Below are 22,979 nucleotides of genomic sequence, written 5' to 3' on the forward strand. Positions count from 1 at the left end.
ACGAATAAGTTATTGTTTTGATGTTATTTTACAATTAGCATATATTTTATTATTATTAATTACAAAGTATATATACTAAAATATTAAATATCCATGAGATATTAATGAAAAATAATATATTTATTGAAAGACGTATCGTTAAGTTTTGGTATTTTAACTTCGATATTTTAAGTACAGAAAATAAAATAAATAAAATGAACGAATAAAATATTATGCACTTTTTGCAGATTTAATGAAGATTAATTATTTACACTTAAAAATGTATATACATAACAATTATATTATGAATATTGATATAATTTCCAAAACGCATTTGACACATACTGTTCTTTCGTTAGCACGATATATTGTACAATCATAATGTTGATTGGTTTGACAAATCAATACGGAAAAAAATAAAAATCGTATGTTTAAATAATATTTAATCGTAATTTATTTAAAAGATTCCGTAAAATAAGTATACGTAAAGAGCTTACAAATAAAATTGATTTTTTAATTTGAAAAGAAGAATAATTGAAGAAATAAGAAAATGTTGACATTCAAACGGAAGTTGTGCACATATGTTTACGATATAGTTTCTATAAAGTTGTACATGCGCAGTTCGTATGGCCTGAATATGTCGGCTGGGTAAAATACGTTAACTGTTATCATGTCTAGAACGATTTCCTTTGGTTAAGTTCATTGCTGTTAAATTATTACGAAAGCCATTGTAACTTAAAAGTTGGGAAGTAGAGATATAATATATATTATTGATTCACTAAGTCAAACTCGCCATATTGTATATTAAAAAATTTAGTAAAGGAGGCCTTATGTCAAATCAGTTCAACACTGAGAAGGCCGACGACGTGTGCTAATATGAAGAAGCTGTTTTCAAAAATTGAAAACACGTCGAAGGAGCCTAACAGTTACGTAGGAAAAGTTTTCGTGGTAGGACGTTATACTGTCACTGTTGAAGAGGTTTTAGCTGAAGGTGCGTCTTATTATCAACCTTGAATACTCATCACCCCTTCCATTCGTTTCATTTGTATGCTTGATAATTTTTTACTTTTTGTATATAATTTGTTTATAAAAAGTAAAATTAATATTTGATATCGCATAATGAATCACGAATTAAATATATTAAAGTGATCATTAATTCTTAAATAAAATTAATAATATATGTTGCTTGACATCTGAAATGTTTGAGTTAGAACAAATATTAATAAATGTATATGATGCACACACGTACATGCGCGCGCGCGCCCACTATATATATATATATGTCAAAAAGTATTGATATCGTCAATATTTTGACGATTAATTATAATAATAAAATTATAATAAAGAATTCTTTTTTTTAAAAATATATTTTATTTATTTATTTTGTTTTAATATATATATATAAATTTTGAAATCTTAAAGCAAAACTTTAATATATATATATATATATATATATATATATATTAACCAAATAATTGAGTAAAAATATATTATTTTAAAATATAAAATATCTGAATACATGAACATTTAACACAAAAAATTTAATTAGTTAACATTTGGCAAATGTATCATGATTTTATAATTATTTTTAATAATATTATTATAGGAGGATTTGCTATTGTATTCCTGGTAAAATCTTCAAGTGGACGTTATGCACTTAAACGCATGTATGTCAATAATGAACATGATCTCAATGTATGTAAAAGAGAGATACAAATCGCAGTAAGTTTTACATCTTTTTTAGATAAATTATAATTATGATTTTATAAAGATTTCCCATAATTATTTGAATTATTTATTTTTATTGATTTTGTGAAAATTACATTTTTATTTCTATTTTTAGAGTAACTTAAATGGTCATAAAAATATCATAGGATATTTGGATAGCAGTATTACAAACATAGGAGGAGGAGTACATGAACTTCTACTTTTAATGCCTTATTGCAAAACTCAAGTTTTACAGATGATGAATAATAGGTTAAAAATATGTTAAAGAAGTTTCAATAATTATACAAGATACATAGAAGAAAATTTTGAAGTACTAACTTAATAATTTACAGATTACAAACTGGCTTTAGTGAATCTGAAGTTCTTCAAATATTTTGTGATGTTTGTGAAGCAGTATCTCGATTACATCATTGTCAAACACCAATAATACATAGAGATTTAAAAGTTTGTATTAGATGTTTTAGTTTTTGTTAAGACTTAATTTGATAATATAATTTTTATATACTTTATTAATGTAATATTTGTTTATTTATTTATTTATTTATTTATTTGACATTTTTTAGATTGAAAATATATTGTATTCTGATACTGGTCATTATGTATTGTGTGACTTCGGTTCTGCAACAGCAAAAATTCTTAATCCTAGTGTACATGGTGCAGCAATAGTCGAGGAAGAAATTAAAAAATATACAACTCTCAGTTACAGAGCACCTGAAATGGTTGATATGTATTGTGGAAAACCTATTACAACAAAAGCAGATATATGGGTAGAATAAATTAAAAATTTTTAATCTAAAAAATTTATTCGTAGAAATAATATTTCATAAATTCTTAGGCATTAGGATGTTTGTTATACAAACTTTGTTTCTTTACATTACCATTTGGGGAAAGTACACTTGCTATCCAATCGGGAAATTTTACGATACCAAATCATTCGAGGTTAGTTCTTTATATATATATATATATATATCTTTATTATATATTTATTATATATTATTTTTTTATTCATTTTATTTTTAATTTTTTTATTTCATATAATAAAATTATGAGATTAATACTTTATATTATATAGATATAGTAGAAGTCTTCATTGTCTGATTCGTTATATGCTTGAGCCGGATTCTGATAATCGTCCCGATATTTATCAAGTGTCTATGATTGCATTCCAAATTTTGGGTAAAGAATGTCCTGTACAGAATTTACATGTATGTATATGCATATATTTATTAATTAATTATTCTTTATAAATATATTTGATATGTGTGATGTGTGAATTGATATTTCTAATTGAATAAAGAAAAAAGTAAAGACTGATAGCAACACTATTAAATATTTTCAGATATTTTCATTTATGTAAATTATAAATATGATGTAAATATGTAAAAATGAATGTATATATATATATATATATATATATAGCAACATGTATATATTTTTACAATTATACTTCTATATTCTTTTTAGAAAGTTTCAATTCCAGTTCTGGAATCATTAACTTGTCCGCCTATGGAATCTGAAAATGTTAAAAGGTCATCATTAGTGAAAACACCAAAACCAATTCCAGTAACTACTGTTGAGGGTACATCAGTTACACCAAGGCAACGACCAAAAGGGCAAGCTGTAAGCACAGGTCCGATTAGTTTAAGTGGTCAAATCGTAAGTCAAATATCGGGTCAAGGAAATCAAGCTCAGTCACAAAGTTCTATAGGAAATACAGTTTCATATGTTCAAATGGGTCAACAACTTGCTCCATTGAATACATCTCAAACTTATGTTGGACAAAGTATGCAATCAAATGTTCAATCATTATCAGTAAATACGCAAGCATCTTCTCATCAAGTTTCAGCGCTTAATCAAGTTTCGCCGCAAATTTGTACAACTAGTCAAAATATTTCTTTTGGACATCAATCGCAAATCCAAAAATCACAATATAGTCAATCACATTGTTCTACAATTAGACGATCTCCTGCAAGTGTTCAAGATACAGTAAGTTCGTACTTTGACTCAACATTGACAACAAATATAAATGAAGAAAATTTAGAAGCGCTATTTCCACCATCTGGTAAGAATTTATGCTTAAAAATTTCTTCCAACTTTCATTAGTTTAAGTGTATATGTTCAGATTATTCTATTTGCAGGTTATCCAGATCCATTTAAAGATGATAGCCGAGCTATGCCACCACCTGCAAAAATACCACCACCTGTTGCTCCTAAACCTAAAATTCTGCCCAAAATATCAAGTATTTCTGCTAGTTGTCCTCCTCCTAAATATATACCTCTTACTTCGTTAACATCGAAATTGAATACTCCAACTGGGCCTAATAAAGCCACTCCTATAATGGTACCAACTTTACCGAAACCAGTTAATAAAACTGAGAGTTTGAGTCAGAATATAAGTTCAAGTACTTCTCCACCTGATAGTCCAACACTATCTTCTGTACGCCATAGAAGAAATGTTAGCGATACAAGTGCTTTCAATAAGTAAGTCAGTCAGTTTCTTTCCCCTTCCTTCTCTTTCTCGCCTTCTCTCTCCCCCTTCTTTCCCTCCCTCCCTTCCTCTTTTTCTTTCCTCTTCTTTCCCCCCTCCCCCCATACATATATATAAGATATTCTTTAATAAATAGAATCAAGAAAATTTTATGACTCAAAATAAATCAGAATAATGAAATAACGTTCATTATTCATCATTTTTAAAAAAATGCATTTTTTGAATTTTTTGCATTTGAGAATTAATTGAATGTATAGTTGTATAATTGAATGTATAGTTTAATTTATTTATTATTGATGGAATATATTTCAATTTAATAAAATATTTTAATTTGATGACATTATTTTGAAAAAAACATGTTATTTTATTATTATTTATTTGTTTTTATTTATAAAATAGTTTTTTATTATATCATAACACATACACACACATATTTACCAATTATCCAATTATATCAAGTAAAGACTGAATCAACTTTATATATTTGAAAAATTTTCAAATTTAATTTTATTGAAGATAACTTTAATATAATTTTATTATTTTTTATCTTCGTTTTATTTTGTGTCATAAGATCTTTATATAAATTATAAGACATTTTATATAAATATAAAATATATAAAATAATATTTTTTTTATACATGTAATTTGTATAAAATAATTATTGATTTTTAAATATATATAACATATATTAATATAGGAATAAATATTTTTTTTCTTTCATAAAATTAATTTATATGTATGAATATTTAAAAAATATTTATTTATTATTCATACTATAGAGCATTTGCAAGCGAAACAACACAATTTCTAGCACCATATGAAGCTTCAGTAAAATCACGTTCAGAAGATGCTAGTACTCCTGAAGTTCTAACTGGTGTAAGGCTTTGTCTAGGATCTAGCACTTCGCATGTACGTATTGTAAGTACATAAAGTGCACTGATTTTTAATTTAATTTTTCTTTAATATTAATTTTATTTTCACATTGTTTAATTGTTGTTTTTTTTATTTTAAAACATTCTTTATAAATATTTTTTTGTTTTTTTATAATTCCATTATAATTTAAATTTGTAATAATTATAAATATTTTAAATTATAAATATAATTTATGATTTTTATTTTCTGTACAGCACTCATATTAGAAATGCATAGAACATATCAGTAAATTATATTTTATTAAAGAAATTTATTAAAAAAATTTATGATATTTCCAATCAGGGAGAACTTTCAAGTATAACTGCTACTGAAGGAAGGTCATTAAGTGCAGATGTAGCAGCTTGGAATCCATTTGAAGATGTACAACCTTTCAATCAATTAACAGAAGATCATATTTTTGGTGCTGAATTTGATAAAATTAGAAGAGGGAGTAATGCAAGTATCAGTGGTGTAAAAAGTCGCGAAAGCCTTGTTATGACATATGCAGAATTACCAGAAGATCCATTTGAATCTGCACCTTTCAGTTTGCCAAGTAAGTGCGTTTCTATGATTAAATTTAGTTAATTGAATTAGTTGAAATAATTTTTAAAAGACATTTCTTTATCGTTTGTTGATGTAATTTTTAGCAGGAAAAAAGAACAAAATTGGATCAAAGACTGCTGCACTTGCTGGAGGTAATGCATAGACTGCTTCGTATACATTCTTATTCCATTTTCCTTTTTCTCTTTTATGAATACGCAGCAGAATTTAACAAATAATACGTAATGTATTTAGGCGAATTAAGCATAATTGATATTTCGTATTTTTTTTTTCTTTTTCTCTTTTTTCTATCTTTTTCTTCTCTGTTCTTTTTTTCTCTCTCCTCTTCTCTTCTCTTTTCTTTCTCTTTCTCTTTCTTTTTCTTTTTCTTTTTCTCTTTTTCTTTCTCTTTGTCTATATTATTTTCCATCAAGTCATAGTTACGTAGTATATTCAGATTATATAATTCTTCCTAAGTTTTCGAATAACTTTTTTAACGAAAAACGTAGATTTTTGTCGAAAATGGTAAAACTATCTTATTCAATACTTGATTGAATGTGATATGAATAATATAATTTATAAAATAATATACTGATACGTTGACAGAAAAAAAGTAGCAAAAGTGAATTACAGATTACGTTCCTAAATAGATCGTTTTAAAATTATGTACTAATTACTTGCAAATTTATTAAAATTAAAAATGAATGATATATAGGAAAATCTTTAATGCCAGTTTATTTTATCTGTGCTTAAAGATTTGAAACAAAAGAATAATACAAATAACTTATTCTATGTATGTTGTAGACGATCACAGTAATACAATTATGCATGATTATTCTTATATAATTATACTACGATTTTTCGATTTGAAAAATGATCGAGTTACCTGTGATAATGATAGAAGAGAAGATTTCAGTTTATTAAAAAAACGTGAATAAATTACAAAATTATAACAATTATAATTGAAATTTCATTATTTTATTTTATCAACATTATTTTTCATAATTTTGAATTTATATATATATTATACATATATTGCATTCATATTTGAGTCATGACGCACAGAATGGAATAATAGAACAATAATGTATACAAAATTTTCGCAAAATTTAGAGCTATACGAAAAATGATAATTATAACAAGAAAAGGAGATAAAAAAAATTAAAAGTAAAAAGTTATTGTCAGTTAATTTTCATATGCTTTTAATGATGACCAAAGATAGAAGAATAAGTTCTAATAAACATTCTATCATATACAATGAATATAAAAGAAAAAATAGGAGAGAGGTAGAATATATTGTACAGAATAAAAAGGAATTAAATCCTCGAAGAGAAAAAACAATATATATTAAGGACAAGAAACTTGTTGTGTATAAATTGTAAAGATTACAATTGATAAAGTATCAATAATTATTGTATACGAGTGAAAAATTGATTTCGATATTTGTGAAATGATACAGAGAAGGTTATGATTGTTATTTTGAAAAGATTTCAATTATAAAAAAAAATATTACGTACCTAATATATTGAAATTTAAAGTCATTTCATTATGTTTCATTATGTTTATCAAAAAAAATTGCGATATTGTTATTGCTATCTGATGTATTATTGTATTATATTCGTATGTTTATTAAATAATACTTGGAATGATGTTTTTTGTGTATATCTGTAGATACATTAAAATTACGAATATAAGAATTAATAAATGGTGATAATATTGTAATACTTGGTAATAAGATGACATTTCACGTTAAAAATAATTTTATGATTATAAATTGTTCATAAAATATGTGTTATGGCATGCTTTAATTTGTTTTCATGCCAAGAAATTGGCATACAGTAATATGTTATGTACGTATTTATGTACATATAGCATAATTTCAATATTAATTCATATAACTTGAATTTTAAGTTTGAGGAATTCCGAATAGAAATATATGTTACTATGAAAATAAGACAAAGTAAATATGTTTTGCAATATTCATTTCTTGTAATATAAATTATCTCATTTCTTTTAACAAGTTGTATACATTATATTCAAGTAATGTGATCGTAATATATAAAGTATAATTGAATAGCATGTTACAGATATAGTTGCATGGACAGATTATTCAATTAAAATAAATTCGTAAAATTAGTTTCATAAAATTAAATATGAAAATGAAATTTATATTATTTTCAATATACAATAGATATGTGTATATATGCGCACACATACATTATGAGACACATGTTCTAAGAATAATACCAAAAATAATTTATATATGTAGTATTAAACAATGTACGTATTTATATGACGTGATTTATCGATTATGAATTAAACAAAGTTTAATCTATATAATTTAGAAGGTATTAAATTCAATTACGTAAAACTAAATCATTTTAAATAAATTCAACAATGTATTCAACAATGTAAATTCAACAACAATATGCACATCACAATTTATTATTTATTTTATATTAATTTTTTTAATTATTCGTTGGATGTACAATAATAGATAAATGGAAAAGTAGATAAATTATAAATATTTAAAAATTAAAAAATAGATAATATGCAATTAACAGTAAGCGAAAATAAATAAGTTTCTTTTTTTTTTTTTAACAAGTAATATATATATATATATATATTAAATATGAAATATATATATATGAAATATAAATGAATAATGAAAGAATATATAATAATATTTATATATTATAATATTCTTATTGTTTCTTTCATTCTTTTGTTTAGAAATTTTTTTATTTTTTTTTCTTTCTTTATTATTTTTAGAATAATTTTTCTCTTTCTTTTCATTTAATTTCTTGTTTTCCTTTCCGTTCATTAATCTTTCCCTTCTAATTTAATCTTAATTACTTACTAATTCACTTATTCATTTTCTCGTTTATTTTCTTCACAATTTATGCGATATTTCTTATAATATTCAGTAGTTCCATCATAATTTGTTACATCTTATTTTTTCTGTTCCTCTATAACTATAATATTTCAATAAAAGTAAAATATCAAATACTTTTTTTTCATGTAGTCAAATGTTTCATTATGTATATCTTGCATCATGTATATGTACGCATATGATTCTGATCGAACAAGCTAGTATCTAATTTATTTTTTATGTCTTCATGTATTAAGAATCAATTAAGAAAATGTAAATAGAATAATAGCTTACGATCATTCAAATATTATTAAGACAAGATACTTTATTGCTGTTAAATCAAAGATTATAAAGATTCTTCTGTTTTTTTTTCTTTTTTTTTCTTTTTTATGTAATCGATATCTTTTAACATGTTTATATTTAATTTTTCATTGTCTGGAACGCCCTAATGAATTTGGGAGGCATAAAAAATCATTTTTTAATCTATACATTCATAATTTATCGTTTGTAAAAAAATATCGAAATATCGATATTTGTTCTACATCGTTTGCCTTCCATAGTGTCTCCGTGTCTTCTGAATTACATATAAGATATAAGATTCTCGTGCGGTTACCGATGATATATTATGATTCAATTTGTTACTATTATGGTATTTTAATTTTGATCCATGCAATATAATAAGGTAACAAATCACTATATGTGCATTTGAATCAGAATTAATAAACGCGACGCGTGAGCACCATAGGAGGCTGACAATCTTGGGCATCCCATATTCGCTGTATTAAAACAATGTTACAGCAATAAACATAAACATTGATATATGGTGTATGGAGTATTATTTTTTTCGAATACATAAAACGCAGCAATTCTTTGTTCGTTGAATGATTCAATGTTTTACACGCGAGAAAAAATATTATTTCGCGTTTTAAGTTTTAATTAAAAAAAATAATCATTTCTATTTAATACATATATATATATACATATATATATATATATATATATATATATATAATACATATAATAATACCATTTGAATCATATTAGTTTGACACAAAGATCATTACTGCGTTTTTATCCTTAAATCCCTAAATCTGATTAGGACTGTTCCAGACCATATGGTATGATGTAGCGCGGTGATGGTACTAATCAATGTTATATAAAATATTAAAAAAAAAAACAGACTATATATAGAATAAAAATGAAGCTGAGATTAGAATCAGGAAGAAGAAGAAATAAAAGGAGGGAATATTGATAATTAGTAATATATCTAATGTAATAATTTTATACATATTAATATATGTTAAGCGTTTAAATATTCTAGAAGTACAATGTATACACCATGACAGACCTAATCAGATATCTCTATTTTTTTCTAATTTAATTTATATATAATTTATATATATAATACAGTATATCGATAAAGATATATTTGAATGGTTTCCTTGCAATAAGAATAATGGATTGTTTAATACAACAATAATAATATAAATACATATCGAATATTAAAAAAAAAATAGAAATTTTGCGACTAGACATGATGCAATGTTTTTTTATCTATTTTATATAATATAATTATATAATATTTATATATTTATATTTATTTATTATATCAAACACTTGTTTATGTTATATAGAAAGAGGAAAAAATATGGAAAATTTATTCATTGATATTGATAAATTATTAAAATGTTTAAATGTATGATATTAAATCAAATAATTTCACGTGATAGTATTGACATATGTACATCATAGGTAAGTATAAGTATAGCTTCAGTACAATTTCAACTGTGTCACACAGAAACTTTCATAATATAATATAATGATAATATAATAATAAATATAATATAATGATTTTGAAAAGAAAATGATGTATATTGAATATATTATTGATAAGAAATATCAATTATTTTACTACTGTTCTCTCTTTTTCTTTTTCTCTCTTCTTTCGTTTGTTTCGTTTACTATATCGAAACGAAAATTTTGAGTTTATCGAATTCGAATTATATATATTGTAAATGAATACGTCATCGTATTTACAAAAGTTAATAAACTATCGATATATATATCATATAAAATTCCGTTTATCGCGTAAAAAACATTTAATCTTATAAGTTACGGATGTTTTTTTTTTTTTTTTCAGGAAAATTACAAGTAAATGGTAAATCAAGGATACCTTCGAAACAATGGAATTCAGGATTCGAACGAACTGAATTGGATCATAGAATGATGCCTTTAACAGGAAACAGTCCTATTTCTCCACCATTTGTTCGAATTCCTATAGAAAATCGGTCCAAGTACGAAAAATTAATATTCAATGCTGGTGATATATCCAGTGATAGTGATAAAGATTTATCTCAAGAGCGTATAAAGCAAAAGAGGAAAAGGGTCAAAAACGTGTTACGTCGAAAGAAAAAAGTGCAAAATACAAAAAACACCATGTACCAAGAATATAACGAATCGAATAATTCGATAAGTTTAGCTGATAATTTTAAAACGATTAATGATAATTTGTATAGTCATATTAATTATAATAACACTATTAAATCTAATGGCATTGGAAAAAGTAATGAAAAAAGCAATATTGGAAATGAAGATAATATGGATGAGATAGAGGAAGAGGAAAAGAAAAAAGAAAGAGAAGAGGACGAAGAAAAAAAAGGAATAAAAGAAGAAAACAAAAGAGTGAAAGAGGAAGAAGAAAAGGAGGAGGAAGTGGAAGATGAGAAAAAGGAAGAAGATGAGGAAGACGAAGAAGATGATGACAATGACGATGATGATGATAATGACGATGATGATGATGATGATGATGACAACGACAATGTCGAAGATGATGAAGACGATAAAGATAATGATGATATCGATGATAACAATAATGATAACGATAATGAGAATGACAAAGATAAAGACAACGACGATGAGAATGATGAAAAATATAAGAAAAAAAATGAAGCAATTTCGGAAAATATACGAATTTATAGCAATTCTATTCAACATTCGGAAAAAAATATTATTATGAATGAAAAAGATTACAGAACAAAGAAATCGAAAAAATATTATCGAGGACAACGATTGTCAGTGATTAGAGCTAATAGAGATCCAATAGTTGGACATCAATACGGAGAAAAGCCACTTTTATTGGACGATGAACTCGATTCAGAATCGAAATTAGAATATTTTCATGGTGATCCATTTATTATTGATGATCAATATCACTCAAACTGTCAATTGTTAAATAAAATAGATTCGTTAGAAAGGAATGAGAAAATGAAACATTTAAATAATTTATTAGAAAAATCTGAAAAAGATATTTTTGCTTTGGCTCCTTTTCCAAGATCATCAAGTTATTTAAAAAAAAGTAACGATTGTCAAGAGAAAAATGAATTTAAAACTGTAGTTCCCATTATTTTTAACTCAAGAGTTTCTCAGGAATCAACAGATTTGAAAAGCAAATCACTTTCAAAGTGTAATTCATATCAGAAATACACAAGTGTTACAGAAGAAAAGATAGATATTGATTTTTTGGAAAAAAATAATCAGCAATCATCAATTGAGATAACTTTAATTAAAACTCATCGAGACTTTGAAAAAGAAAAAAACATTCAAGATCAAAAGAAAATAGAAATGGAAGAATATATGAAAGACAATGGAAGAGTAGAAGAAGAAAGATTAGAGATAACTAGACAAGAAGATAAAAGCGAAGAAAAAAAAGAATATAGAATAGGAAAAAAAGAAGAAATAGAAGAAAATGAAAAAGAGAATGAAAAAAAAAAAGAAATGGAAGAAGAGGAAAATATAGAAAAAGATTTATTTGGTTCATCACCATTTAGTCCAAATAGTTTTGTAATAAACAATCAATTTCAACAATCGTCTCTTGCTTCCATTCGTACCCTACAATCTTCATCAAATATTCAGCAAACTAATGTTGTCTCCTCATCTACAAAAATAATACCAAATTCAAAATTTGATAATATTTCTGCGAGCGACAAATATTCGAATACATTTACGAATGTTTCAAAAGATCTTTTTGGTTCCGTTCCGTTTGATGAATTTACATATTTACAATTGAATGAGAAAGAGAAATGTGACTTGTTAAAAAAGAAAAATGAGATTCCATTTATTCAGCCATCATCATCACGATCAGTGGCGCAAGAGTCACAACTACAGTCACCGAGTTTTGGAGGATCAATTGGGGACAATACATTACTATTGAATAAAGTACTATCACCAGATGCTACCACTGCTATTAAATCTACATCTATTTTACAAGAGGTATATACTATTAAACCAGTTCAACATACCGCACGAATTACCGTTCAAACAGTGAATAGTGTATCGAAACCAGACGTTATACCAGATATTGTTTCGCCTATGTCACCTGAACCATTGGTAGCTACTGATGATCATGATATACCAAGACATAAAAGAGATAAATTTATCAAATCAGAGAAATCGAAATATCGTTTAATCAATGAAAATCACAATGATGTTAGTGATATTTTATCATCATCGAGATTGAGTCATAAAACTAAATCGATAGGTTATAGTAAAAAAACTTCAAGAATAAAAAAATATTCTGTAGTGAGCACAGCCGCTGGTTTTAGTAACATGAGTTTCGAAGATTTCCCAAGCGATGAGAATGAAGAAAAACAAATTAGGAATACAAAAATTGCGCCTTTTGAAGTAATCAGAGAACCTGAAAAACGGTTTGGATCGTTAAAGAGAAAAAGTAATCCATTTTCTTGAGAACTAAAAATAATGTAAAAGAAAATTAGCCTTGCTTTATCAACGATTCTTCAACATGGAATCACAGTTGGACAATGCGTTGTTATGTTACATTACATTAAATGCTGAAAACAGAAAAAGAGAAGAAAGAGAAGGCATTAATTCATCACTATTTGTAATCTCTATGGTAAATACAGGACAGCAGTGATCAAGTTATGGCTTGGATATTATGTCGAATAGAATAGAAATTATTAGATGTAATTAGTCTTATTAAATTAGTTTTTCACATTAAATCAAGATATTAAAATATTATAAAAAGATGTAATATAATGAAAATAGAAGCAAAACAAAAAGAGAGTGAAAATATGAAAGAAACAAAAAACAGATAGTAAATAGAAAAAGCGTGTATCTATTTTTGTAGTTAAAAGTTTATACTATGTTTGTACTTTGAAATTTGTAGGTTTCTACTATTATGATCTATAATTTGTTACAAATGATGCAATTTTTCTAAAATGAAAATCAAATGGCAAACATGATCAAATGAAACACATTCTCAATAAATATACCTTAGTGTTATGTATTTTGTAATTTATAAAACTTATTCAAAAAAATAACCTTAAGATTATACAAATAAATATATGTACTTGATACTGATCTAATTGCACTATATACTATGTATTACGGTTAATATTATTATATCGTATAAAAAATTAATTAAAATTAATTATTAAATATCTTTTTCCGTTATATGAATGAATTATAAGATATAACAAAATATTTTTTAATTTATCTATTTATTATATCAATGTATGTGTGTAACTTTCCATTCAATCGGCACATGCATGCATATGATTTATTAGAAATAAACTGAATTCGTGATGCAAATTAGTATACATATAAGAATCTAGCAATTATATATATATATATATTTTAAAACTTTATTTAAATGTTCATTATTATCCTTATTGTCACTTCTAATAAAACACTTTGTTAAAGTTGATAAGTACAAGTACAGCTTAAAAATTATTAAATTAAAATATTTATGATTTGATATAATTTTTCACTCAATTGTAAATATTTTATTCTTTGTATCAATGCTTTTCATGCATATGTACATATATAACCTATTATTAATAGAATCATAAGTGAATTATGCATATATTGCAAAATATGATTTTAAAAAATGATAAATGCTAAAATGAAAATTGTTAGGAAAAACTATTGTATAACTGTATCAAAGATTATCTATCGATAATAATACATGTCCTATATTAGTATTAATTTAGTATTGTTTTTTTTTTTTTGCTCTTTTTTTACTCTCTCTCTCTCTCTCTCTCTCTCTATATATATATATATATATATATATATATATATATATATCTGCATCTTAAGTAATGTAATAATCTACCACAATGCTTATTTATTTATTCATTTTGATGCGAATTTACATATACATACAATGTATATTGTGATATTTAATAATGATAAATGTACGATAATGAAAGTATATATAAAAATAAACATATGTTTATTTAAAAGTGATATCTGCAAAATATACTATTAACTTATTATAACAAAATGTATTTCGATAGATTTAAATGATTTAATATATTTAATATTATGATTTAATATTTTATTATTCTATGCGTAATATTTTATATTTTTATTAAACACATATTCTGTTTGATTTAAGCATCGAGATGAATATAAAAAGCTTAAACTTATTATTTATTACTATACAATATCAATTTGAATTTGATTCTAACAATATACATATATTTCTGATTTTTTTTGTTATAAAGTTCTTGATATAGTACAATTCAAATATTTCATATTATATTAAATCAGATTTAAAATTACTTTATTATATATATATATATATATATATATATATTAAAATCATTTGATATTTTTTTATTTTATCGTTTGCAACTAGAATTAATATATAATATATAAAAATATAATTCATTTTGATAACATTACAAAAAAATATAAAAAAGGAGAGAGTAAGAAAAGAATCAAGAAAAAAAAATATAAATTTTGAAGTAATGAATAATTTTTAACTGCAAAAATTAAGATTATAATTTTTTTCTATTATTAATAATATTTTATTAATAATAATAATGATGGGAAAAAATAATTTAATATTATTTTTATAGTATAGAATTTAAAAATAATTAAAACATTTTTCGATAATATATTTGTTATGTATAAAAATATTCTTAAAAGGAAAAAAATCAATAGAATTTATTCGTATATTAGAGAATATAAGTAATATTTCATCAACTAATTTATAATTTCAGACAATATACACATGCATATAATAATTATAGTAATAATGATAATATACAATGATACACTTTCTAGATTTATATATGTATATGTATACATATATTATTCGTATAAATATAATATAAATTATTTATGTAATATATATATGTATATATAATTATCAAATATACATATTAATATTAATTTACAAATTGTATAAAAGAAATTTTTGTTTAAAGTAAATATATATTTTTAAATTTTATTTAAATATCATTATTCTTTACATTAGATTTTATAATGCTATATGTCATTGTTATTTCAATAAATAATGTTCTCTTCTTTTTTCTTTTTTTCTTTAGTTTTTTCTTTTTTTTTGTACACACAAGTATTACTTACACATATAACTTTTATAATTGTAATCGTTAAAAAAATATATTATATATATTATATATTAAATATGAATGAAAAATATAAATGATATAAATAATAAACACACATATACATATCTGAACATTATATCTAACAAAAATTGAAAAATGTGATGTTTATAAAGATATAAAAATGCGTTTGGTATAATTATAATGTAGTATAATTAAATAATAAAATTGAAAAAAAATATAATCATTTGCTTTATAAACGTTATAAATTATATATAATTATATAAAATTGTATAAAATTATATATAAAATTATACAATTATATATAATTGTGTGAAGTAATAATGAAAAAGAAATAATGAATCGATGATTAGCATTAATAATTACATTTATAGATCAACTATTAAATGATATAATTATTAAATCAATTATAGGATTTAAATTTGATATTTGACAGTTTATTATGTTTAATAAGAAATATTTCTTAATCGATAACTTTTGATCGATAACTTAATATCAACGAAATCTTTTGCGCGCCATAATAATGTTCAGCAAGAATGCAAATGTCCAAGCAAAAAAATTGAACCATGTTGAAATAATAGCTAACCGGAAAGCAAAACCAGTATCAATCTCTTTATTCATTATCCATTTATCATTATTTGTCATATCTGCTTGTAAATAATCCATAAAATCAAAGATCGCTCCGCAAGAAAGTCTGTTACGAATAACCTGTAGAAAGAAAAGGGAAGAATGTAATCATTGTGCAAAAGAATGAGAAACGAAGATAAAGAAAAGAATTGTATTTTTCTGAATAATATATATCATTAAGTTCTACCTCGGCTTCACGTCCGGAATTTAAAAGATATATTAATCTTTTTCTACATTGCTCACAACTTTTGTAATAACCATCGGTTATCACTATTGCATGAGCCAATGATAAACAGCAAAGTAATACTGTAAGGAACACAGCAGGTATCCATTGTTTATATGGAGTTCGATTTTTAGATCTTATCACCACTGTTGTTGTTGCTTTGCTACTGTTTAAATTTCTACGAAGAATATATACAATGATCTAATTTCTAATAATTTAAGCTATATTCATATATGAATGAATTAATATTATTCGAATTTTATGCAAATGTAAAAGTATACATATATATATATATATATATATATGGTACATAGAATAAAAATTGATTTTTAAATGATATCAATTTCTGTACCTGTTAACATTGTTATAGATTTGTATAGGCATATCTAAATTTCTATTAATGCAACTTCTATATCCATGATATCCACCGAGACATAAACCGATTACAATTATAGGAATCAAACTGTATACGCTAAAATGGCAAAATTTTTCATCACCTCCCATAAAACTAGCGAAAGTATTGATACTATATAATATGCAGCCGCAGTTGATGCTATCGCAAACATCCAAGGTATATGTCCAATATTGCCAAATGGTGACCAAACAGGTCAAAGATGTCACCGATAAAATTGCACAGGAAATATATAACACGCTAAGTATTTGTTCCGCTTGTTCTTCTTTCATTTTATTTCTTTGATAAAAAAACAAATGAGAATTTATAAATCTAATCCAAATAATGTACTTAATAACTTGATATTCATTTCTTTGATTTCTAAATATCGATTATATCTTCCTAAAATATGCTATTTCATTTTTATCATCTTCTTCGTCTATTTAATCTTCTTATTATACTTATTTTTTCAAAAATCTTTCTTCACATATATTGATCATACATATTATATTCTCATTATATATGTGTTCATAATTTTAAATTGATTCGTTTAAATTTCAAGAAATGAAACACAATTGAATTACTATTAAAGATTTTTAGAATATTTTTTTTCTAAAGCACAATTTTGCTTTGAATGTTTTTAATTCTATCATATTAAAATGATTGAATAAAATACGTTTAAAAAGTGCTAGAATAAAATAGTGATCAAATAGAAGTGTAAAAAAAAGAAAGAAAATAGATATTAATATGATAACAAAGAATAGAAAATAACATGTAGAGAAAATGAAAACGAGTAGGAAAATTATTCACTTTGAAAAAAAATTCATTATAATATTAAAAATATTGAAAAATTGATAATTAATACACGCATATACATAAAAGCGAATTTACAATTTTATTTTAAATATTTTTTATTTTATATTTATTTTAAATATGCATCAATCAATGGATGATTCAATAAAAGATACTAAAAACTATAGTATTTATATCGATTTAATGGTTGAATTTATTTCATTAGTTTTTCAAAGGTTGAATTTAAAATATAAAATATTAGAAGAAAAAAAAAACATTAAACTCAGTAATAATTTAAAAAAATAGATTTATATATATATATATAATATATATATATATATATATATATATATATATAATTTCAATATATAGATATTACAAATTCTTCATAAGTAGTAGAATTTACTGTATCAGATTCTGATCTTATCACCACTATTTAATTAATTAATTAATTAATTAATTAAATTATTTAATAATTTCAATCATTAAATAAATTAAACTCAGTTTGATTTTTTTTTAGAAAATTAATTTCTTGATATAAAAAACAAATTATAATTTTGTACATATATATAATAAATTAAAAATTTAAAAATCGAAAGATTTATTAATTATGATATTACTTAAATGATTTTATTATATTTTAATTAAAATATTACTCTAAATGATTTTCAGTTCATTATTTTTTATTTTTATATCGGAATCGTATTAAAACTTATTACAATGATCATAATATGTGTTTCAATATAATATAAAATAAATAGTTATTAAAACTACTCATATCTATTTTTTCACAATGCGATATTTTTGTGGCATAATTGAAAAAAATGTTTAATATCTTACCTTAGTTTGATATATAAATTTATTTGATAAATCTTTAAACGTTGCGCTTTATGAAAAAAGTTTCTTTCTTTTTTTTTCTTCTCTTTATAAAATTGTAGTTCCAAAATATATTTTTCTGCTAAATATTTTCTTCTTGCCGACTGGTAGAACTTTAACACATTGAAATATTTGTGTATTTATGTATACCGCCTGTTTCTTGTTCAAATAAGCTGAGAATTTTTTACTAATATTTATCGATGCAATATTTCTATATGTAAACGTTAAGAATTGCATTAAGTAAAATGCTTAAATATTTATTTCTTATTATTACTTTTTATAATAAAAAAGTTTGTGTTTCATAAAATATTTTTAACTAGTATTAAATTGACGATTACAATATATGATAATATACGACAATATAATAATATCAATGAAAAATTATTACCTTTGTTTTACTCATTTCATATTTTTACCGATTTATATTATTACATATGTATATTATGTACATACTTTTAATAACATTAATTATAAGTAATAATATTCCTGTTCACATTTTCTCTTTCTTCTAATATAAATCAGGTTAAATTGTATGACTGATGAAACACGAGAATATTTGAGATAAACTTTGATAAGATTATCATGCCTTACTGACATTCGATAGTAATCCAGATATTACAAATTCTACATCTTGTTCATATTATTGGGGTGTGTGTGTGTGTGTGTGTGTGTGTGTGTGTGTGTGTGTACACATCATACATATATATACATATATATGTATGTATAATATAATATAATATAATAAATATATGTATTTAAAAGAGAAATTAAAATAGAAATTAAAATAAAATAATTACTATTATAATATATATAAAACACATGCACAAAATATGCGCATATATATAATAGTGCTACAGATTTTTCTTTATTTGTATTGTATATTGATTTCATTTATTTTTACTAAAACGTTTATATTCTATAAAATCTTCAAATATGATTTTCTATATACAAAACAATTTGCTTTCGTTGTGTGAATTTCTAGTAGCTTGAAATCTCGTTCCTCCTATATATTATTTAGATCTGTAAAAAAGAAGTAATATATCTGTGAGAATAACATCGTATTCGTAATTTATATCGTATTATGCATGCAATGCATGTAATCAGAATATTTATAATAAATTTTTATTTAATTTTTATATTATGGGAAAAACAATAGTAAAATTTGTTTTATTTAATCAGTTTATTTCGCTCTTTTTATTTTTTTCTCTGGATTTTCTTTTCCTCTTCTCTTTCAAATTTTCTTTTTTCTTTATTTTTAATAAGTTAATAAAAGTCATATAAGTTTCTGGAAAATAGAATATAGCTAAAATGTAGTACAAATTGTTACTACAAATGCAATTTTCTTAATCTAACAATAGAAATTATACAAATATCTATCAAGATTATAAATATATATCAAAACGTAATTTATTTTCGTTTTTATAGAATCAAATATCTATATATGCATATATTGAATATTAATTTCATCTAAGAATATAATACATATTTGAAGAATAATAAAAATCAATTTTATATATAACATTATGCTATATATTAATAATAATGATATATAAAGAATATATATTATAATAAGGAAAAAAAATAATTATTATAAACTCAACAAAACTATATAGTATTTTAACAATAAGAATGAAAAAATATAAGAATAGATAAATTTTTTGTAATAAACATGTTAAAATGATAAACAATTGACTTAAATATGTAGTTAAATACATTTACATGTTTGGAAACAGGAATGGTAAAATTAATCACCTTTGGTAACCTTTGTAAAAATAATCATTCATATATAATTTATATCAATTACAGAATGCAAACCCTTCTATCATTCCTTTGTTAGTACTACTAAGAAATTTAAATCACTATAAGAAAAATATTTAGGAATATTCAGAGTTTTTGCTGTTACACACAGTCTTACGCTGGATTTATATTGCGATGCCTCAATTCCAGTAAGGCTTCTCGATTAGTCCATAAGCAATATACAGATGCTATTCCTAGTCCTATACAACCACCCAATGCACACTTTTTTAAGCCAGCTAAAAACAATTAATCATTATTTACACAATAATAATTTTTAATTTAGACTATATATAATATATATAATATATATTATTTAAATGTAACATACTTGTAGATTTGAACAACATCCCTGTTCCAGTTGCTGCTACTAATGTATTCAAGGAATCATCTGTACCTCTGACCCAAGATAAAAGCACACCAAATCCACTATACATCACAGATACTATTCCAAATGTATTTGCTAACGAGGATCCACTTTTCATAACATGATTGATTAATCTATAAAAAAAAATTTATTTATAATTTAATAATATGTTATATAAGAATATAAAATTTTTCATTTTAACATAACTAAAAATTCTTGAATACATACTGTGTTCTTCTAAGTTTACCAGTTTGGTCAGCTAAAGATGTTGCTTTAATGCCTCTATACAAACCAGTAGCACCTCCAATACCAGCTCCTATAATACATGCTGCACCAATCTGACTAAAAGCCAATTCAAATCTTCCTCTTTGTTTTGCTGCTCCTTCCGGAAATATATATTCTGGTTGGCTTGGAGGAAGATATGCAGGATCAAAATTTAAATAGGGACTAAGTGGCGCTAATCCTTGTTGTGATGTTACTGGAAAACAATATAAAATGTAAAAAAAAAATGTTTAATTTTGATATTAATTATTAAATGTTTATTGATATATATGAATTATATACATATATGTACAATACATACAAAACATTTATAAATCGATTTTGCAATTTTATATAATTTTTTCAAAATGATAAATAAATAAATTATAATATATTTTAAAATTCTAATATTATAAAAATTTTATTACATATATTATATATTTTGTTATATATGTTATATATTAATTCAATATATACATATATATATATATATATATATCATTGAAATTGAATTCTTTAAACAATACAAATAACAATATAAATATTATATATATATAAAAATATATAATAATATATAATATATATATAATATATATAAATAATATTCTTTATATAAAAATCATTATGAATAAAAATTATATTATTAATCATTAAATAAATATTAGTTCTAATTACTATACTTCTATACTTATTTTTTAAAATAAAATTTCGATATATTGAAATTATCATATTTTCTTTTTTTACTTAATTGTTTATCTATTAACATAAAAAGTTTAATTTATCACAATGTTTTCATTTATGAGATACATTACACAATTATATAAATTACACAAGAATTTTTTTTATATTAAAAATATAATAACGAAGTATTATTTCATATTATAAATGTATTGAGGTTATATATAATCATATTTAATAAATTATATATATTTAGTTCGTATATTATATCAATCAATATAAATAAATTACAAATCTCAATTTTTTCTACTGTAAAGTAATATTATATATGATAAATAAATTATATCATACATAATATAATTATATTACTCCCTTCTAAATTCATGCAAATTATGCATACTATTATTTTAATCATTAATTTTTTTAATTTACCTGGTATATTTAAATTGCTATATTTTCCACCATTTATTGTATTTTTAGCATTCTCATCACGTAAATCTATCATTTTCGATGTTAGACTGGATAAAATTTTGATTTACACTATTATCACGTTACACTCGTGAACAGAGATCGCGTTCACACGTTTTCTAAAATTAGTTTAAATCATTTACTCTGAATATGTCGAGAATCATATTCTCTAACTCAAATGTTCACCGCGTTAATATATGTAAATAATTATAATAAAAAACTAAAACATATCTCTATAAAGATTAAAGATTTTATAAAATATGTTAAATTGATTTTGAATGTAATTATATAATTTTTGTATATATATTATTTAAAATTGTATATATAAATCTAAATTATATATAAATCTAATCAATCTATATAAAATTATTAATGCAATGTAAAAAAATATTAAATTATTAAATGCAATGTAAAAAAATATAAATACAATAAAAATAATGATGATAAAAATTCTCTTCTTCTTAATGAATTAAAAAATATAAATAATAAATGTATTATATATATAATAAAATAAATTTTTTAAATTTATTATTTATTATTTAATTATTATTTAATTATTGTTATAAAAAAAATTTTTTAAATTTTCATATAT

General features: G+C 22.9%; 3 protein-coding genes across 8 annotated transcripts; 1 reads left to right on the forward strand and 2 right to left on the reverse strand.

Annotated features, from left to right (window-relative positions):
- The first annotated feature begins 85 nt into the window (after positions 1–85).
- Positions 86–14,343, forward strand: LOC122719801. The gene is made up of 13 exons (XM_043945962.1): positions 86–970; positions 1,586–1,701; positions 1,823–1,956; positions 2,040–2,151; positions 2,271–2,474; positions 2,543–2,646; positions 2,780–2,912; positions 3,172–3,769; positions 3,846–4,188; positions 4,975–5,113; positions 5,411–5,660; positions 5,755–5,802; positions 10,660–14,343. Exons 1-13 carry the CDS (start codon positions 856–858, stop codon positions 13,260–13,262), a joined length of 4,899 nt encoding a protein of 1,632 aa, XP_043801897.1. The 5' UTR covers positions 86–855; the 3' UTR covers positions 13,263–14,343.
- Positions 14,344–16,252: 1,909 nt separating this feature from the next.
- Positions 16,253–19,271, reverse strand: LOC122719925. 3 transcript variants are annotated; one of them, XM_043946198.1, is made up of 5 exons: positions 19,208–19,271; positions 18,784–18,932; positions 17,113–17,451; positions 16,725–16,938; positions 16,253–16,618 (listed from the first exon to the last, which is right to left on the reverse strand). In XM_043946198.1, exons 1-5 carry the CDS (start codon positions 19,220–19,222, stop codon positions 16,406–16,408), a joined length of 930 nt encoding a protein of 309 aa, XP_043802133.1. In that variant the 5' UTR covers positions 19,223–19,271; the 3' UTR covers positions 16,253–16,405. The 3 variants fall into 3 exon arrangements, with proteins under 3 accessions (XP_043802133.1, XP_043802134.1, XP_043802135.1); XM_043946199.1 differs by having other exon boundaries at positions 18,784–19,030; positions 19,208–19,268; XM_043946200.1 differs by lacking the exon at positions 18,784–18,932 and having other exon boundaries at positions 19,208–19,226.
- Positions 19,272–19,677: 406 nt separating this feature from the next.
- LOC122719880 (mitochondrial import inner membrane translocase subunit Tim23) lies at positions 19,678–22,532 on the reverse strand. Of its 4 annotated transcripts, none has more exons than XM_043946115.1 (5): positions 22,352–22,531; positions 21,209–21,458; positions 20,945–21,114; positions 20,735–20,852; positions 19,678–19,839 (listed from the first exon to the last, which is right to left on the reverse strand). In XM_043946115.1, exons 1-5 carry the CDS (start codon positions 22,422–22,424, stop codon positions 19,830–19,832), a joined length of 621 nt encoding a protein of 206 aa, XP_043802050.1. In that variant the 5' UTR covers positions 22,425–22,531; the 3' UTR covers positions 19,678–19,829. The 4 variants fall into 4 exon arrangements, with proteins under 4 accessions (XP_043802050.1, XP_043802051.1, XP_043802049.1 ...); XM_043946116.1 differs by having other exon boundaries at positions 20,727–20,852; positions 22,352–22,529; XM_043946114.1 differs by lacking the exon at positions 19,678–19,839 and adding an exon at positions 20,578–20,658 and having other exon boundaries at positions 22,352–22,532.
- Between the last annotated feature and the right edge of the window lie 447 nt (positions 22,533–22,979).

Source organism: Apis laboriosa, unplaced genomic scaffold (assembly GCF_014066325.1).
Source record: "Apis laboriosa isolate Shangri-la unplaced genomic scaffold, ASM1406632v1 scaffold9_cov152, whole genome shotgun sequence".
Taxonomy (NCBI): domain Eukaryota; kingdom Metazoa; phylum Arthropoda; class Insecta; order Hymenoptera; family Apidae; genus Apis; species Apis laboriosa.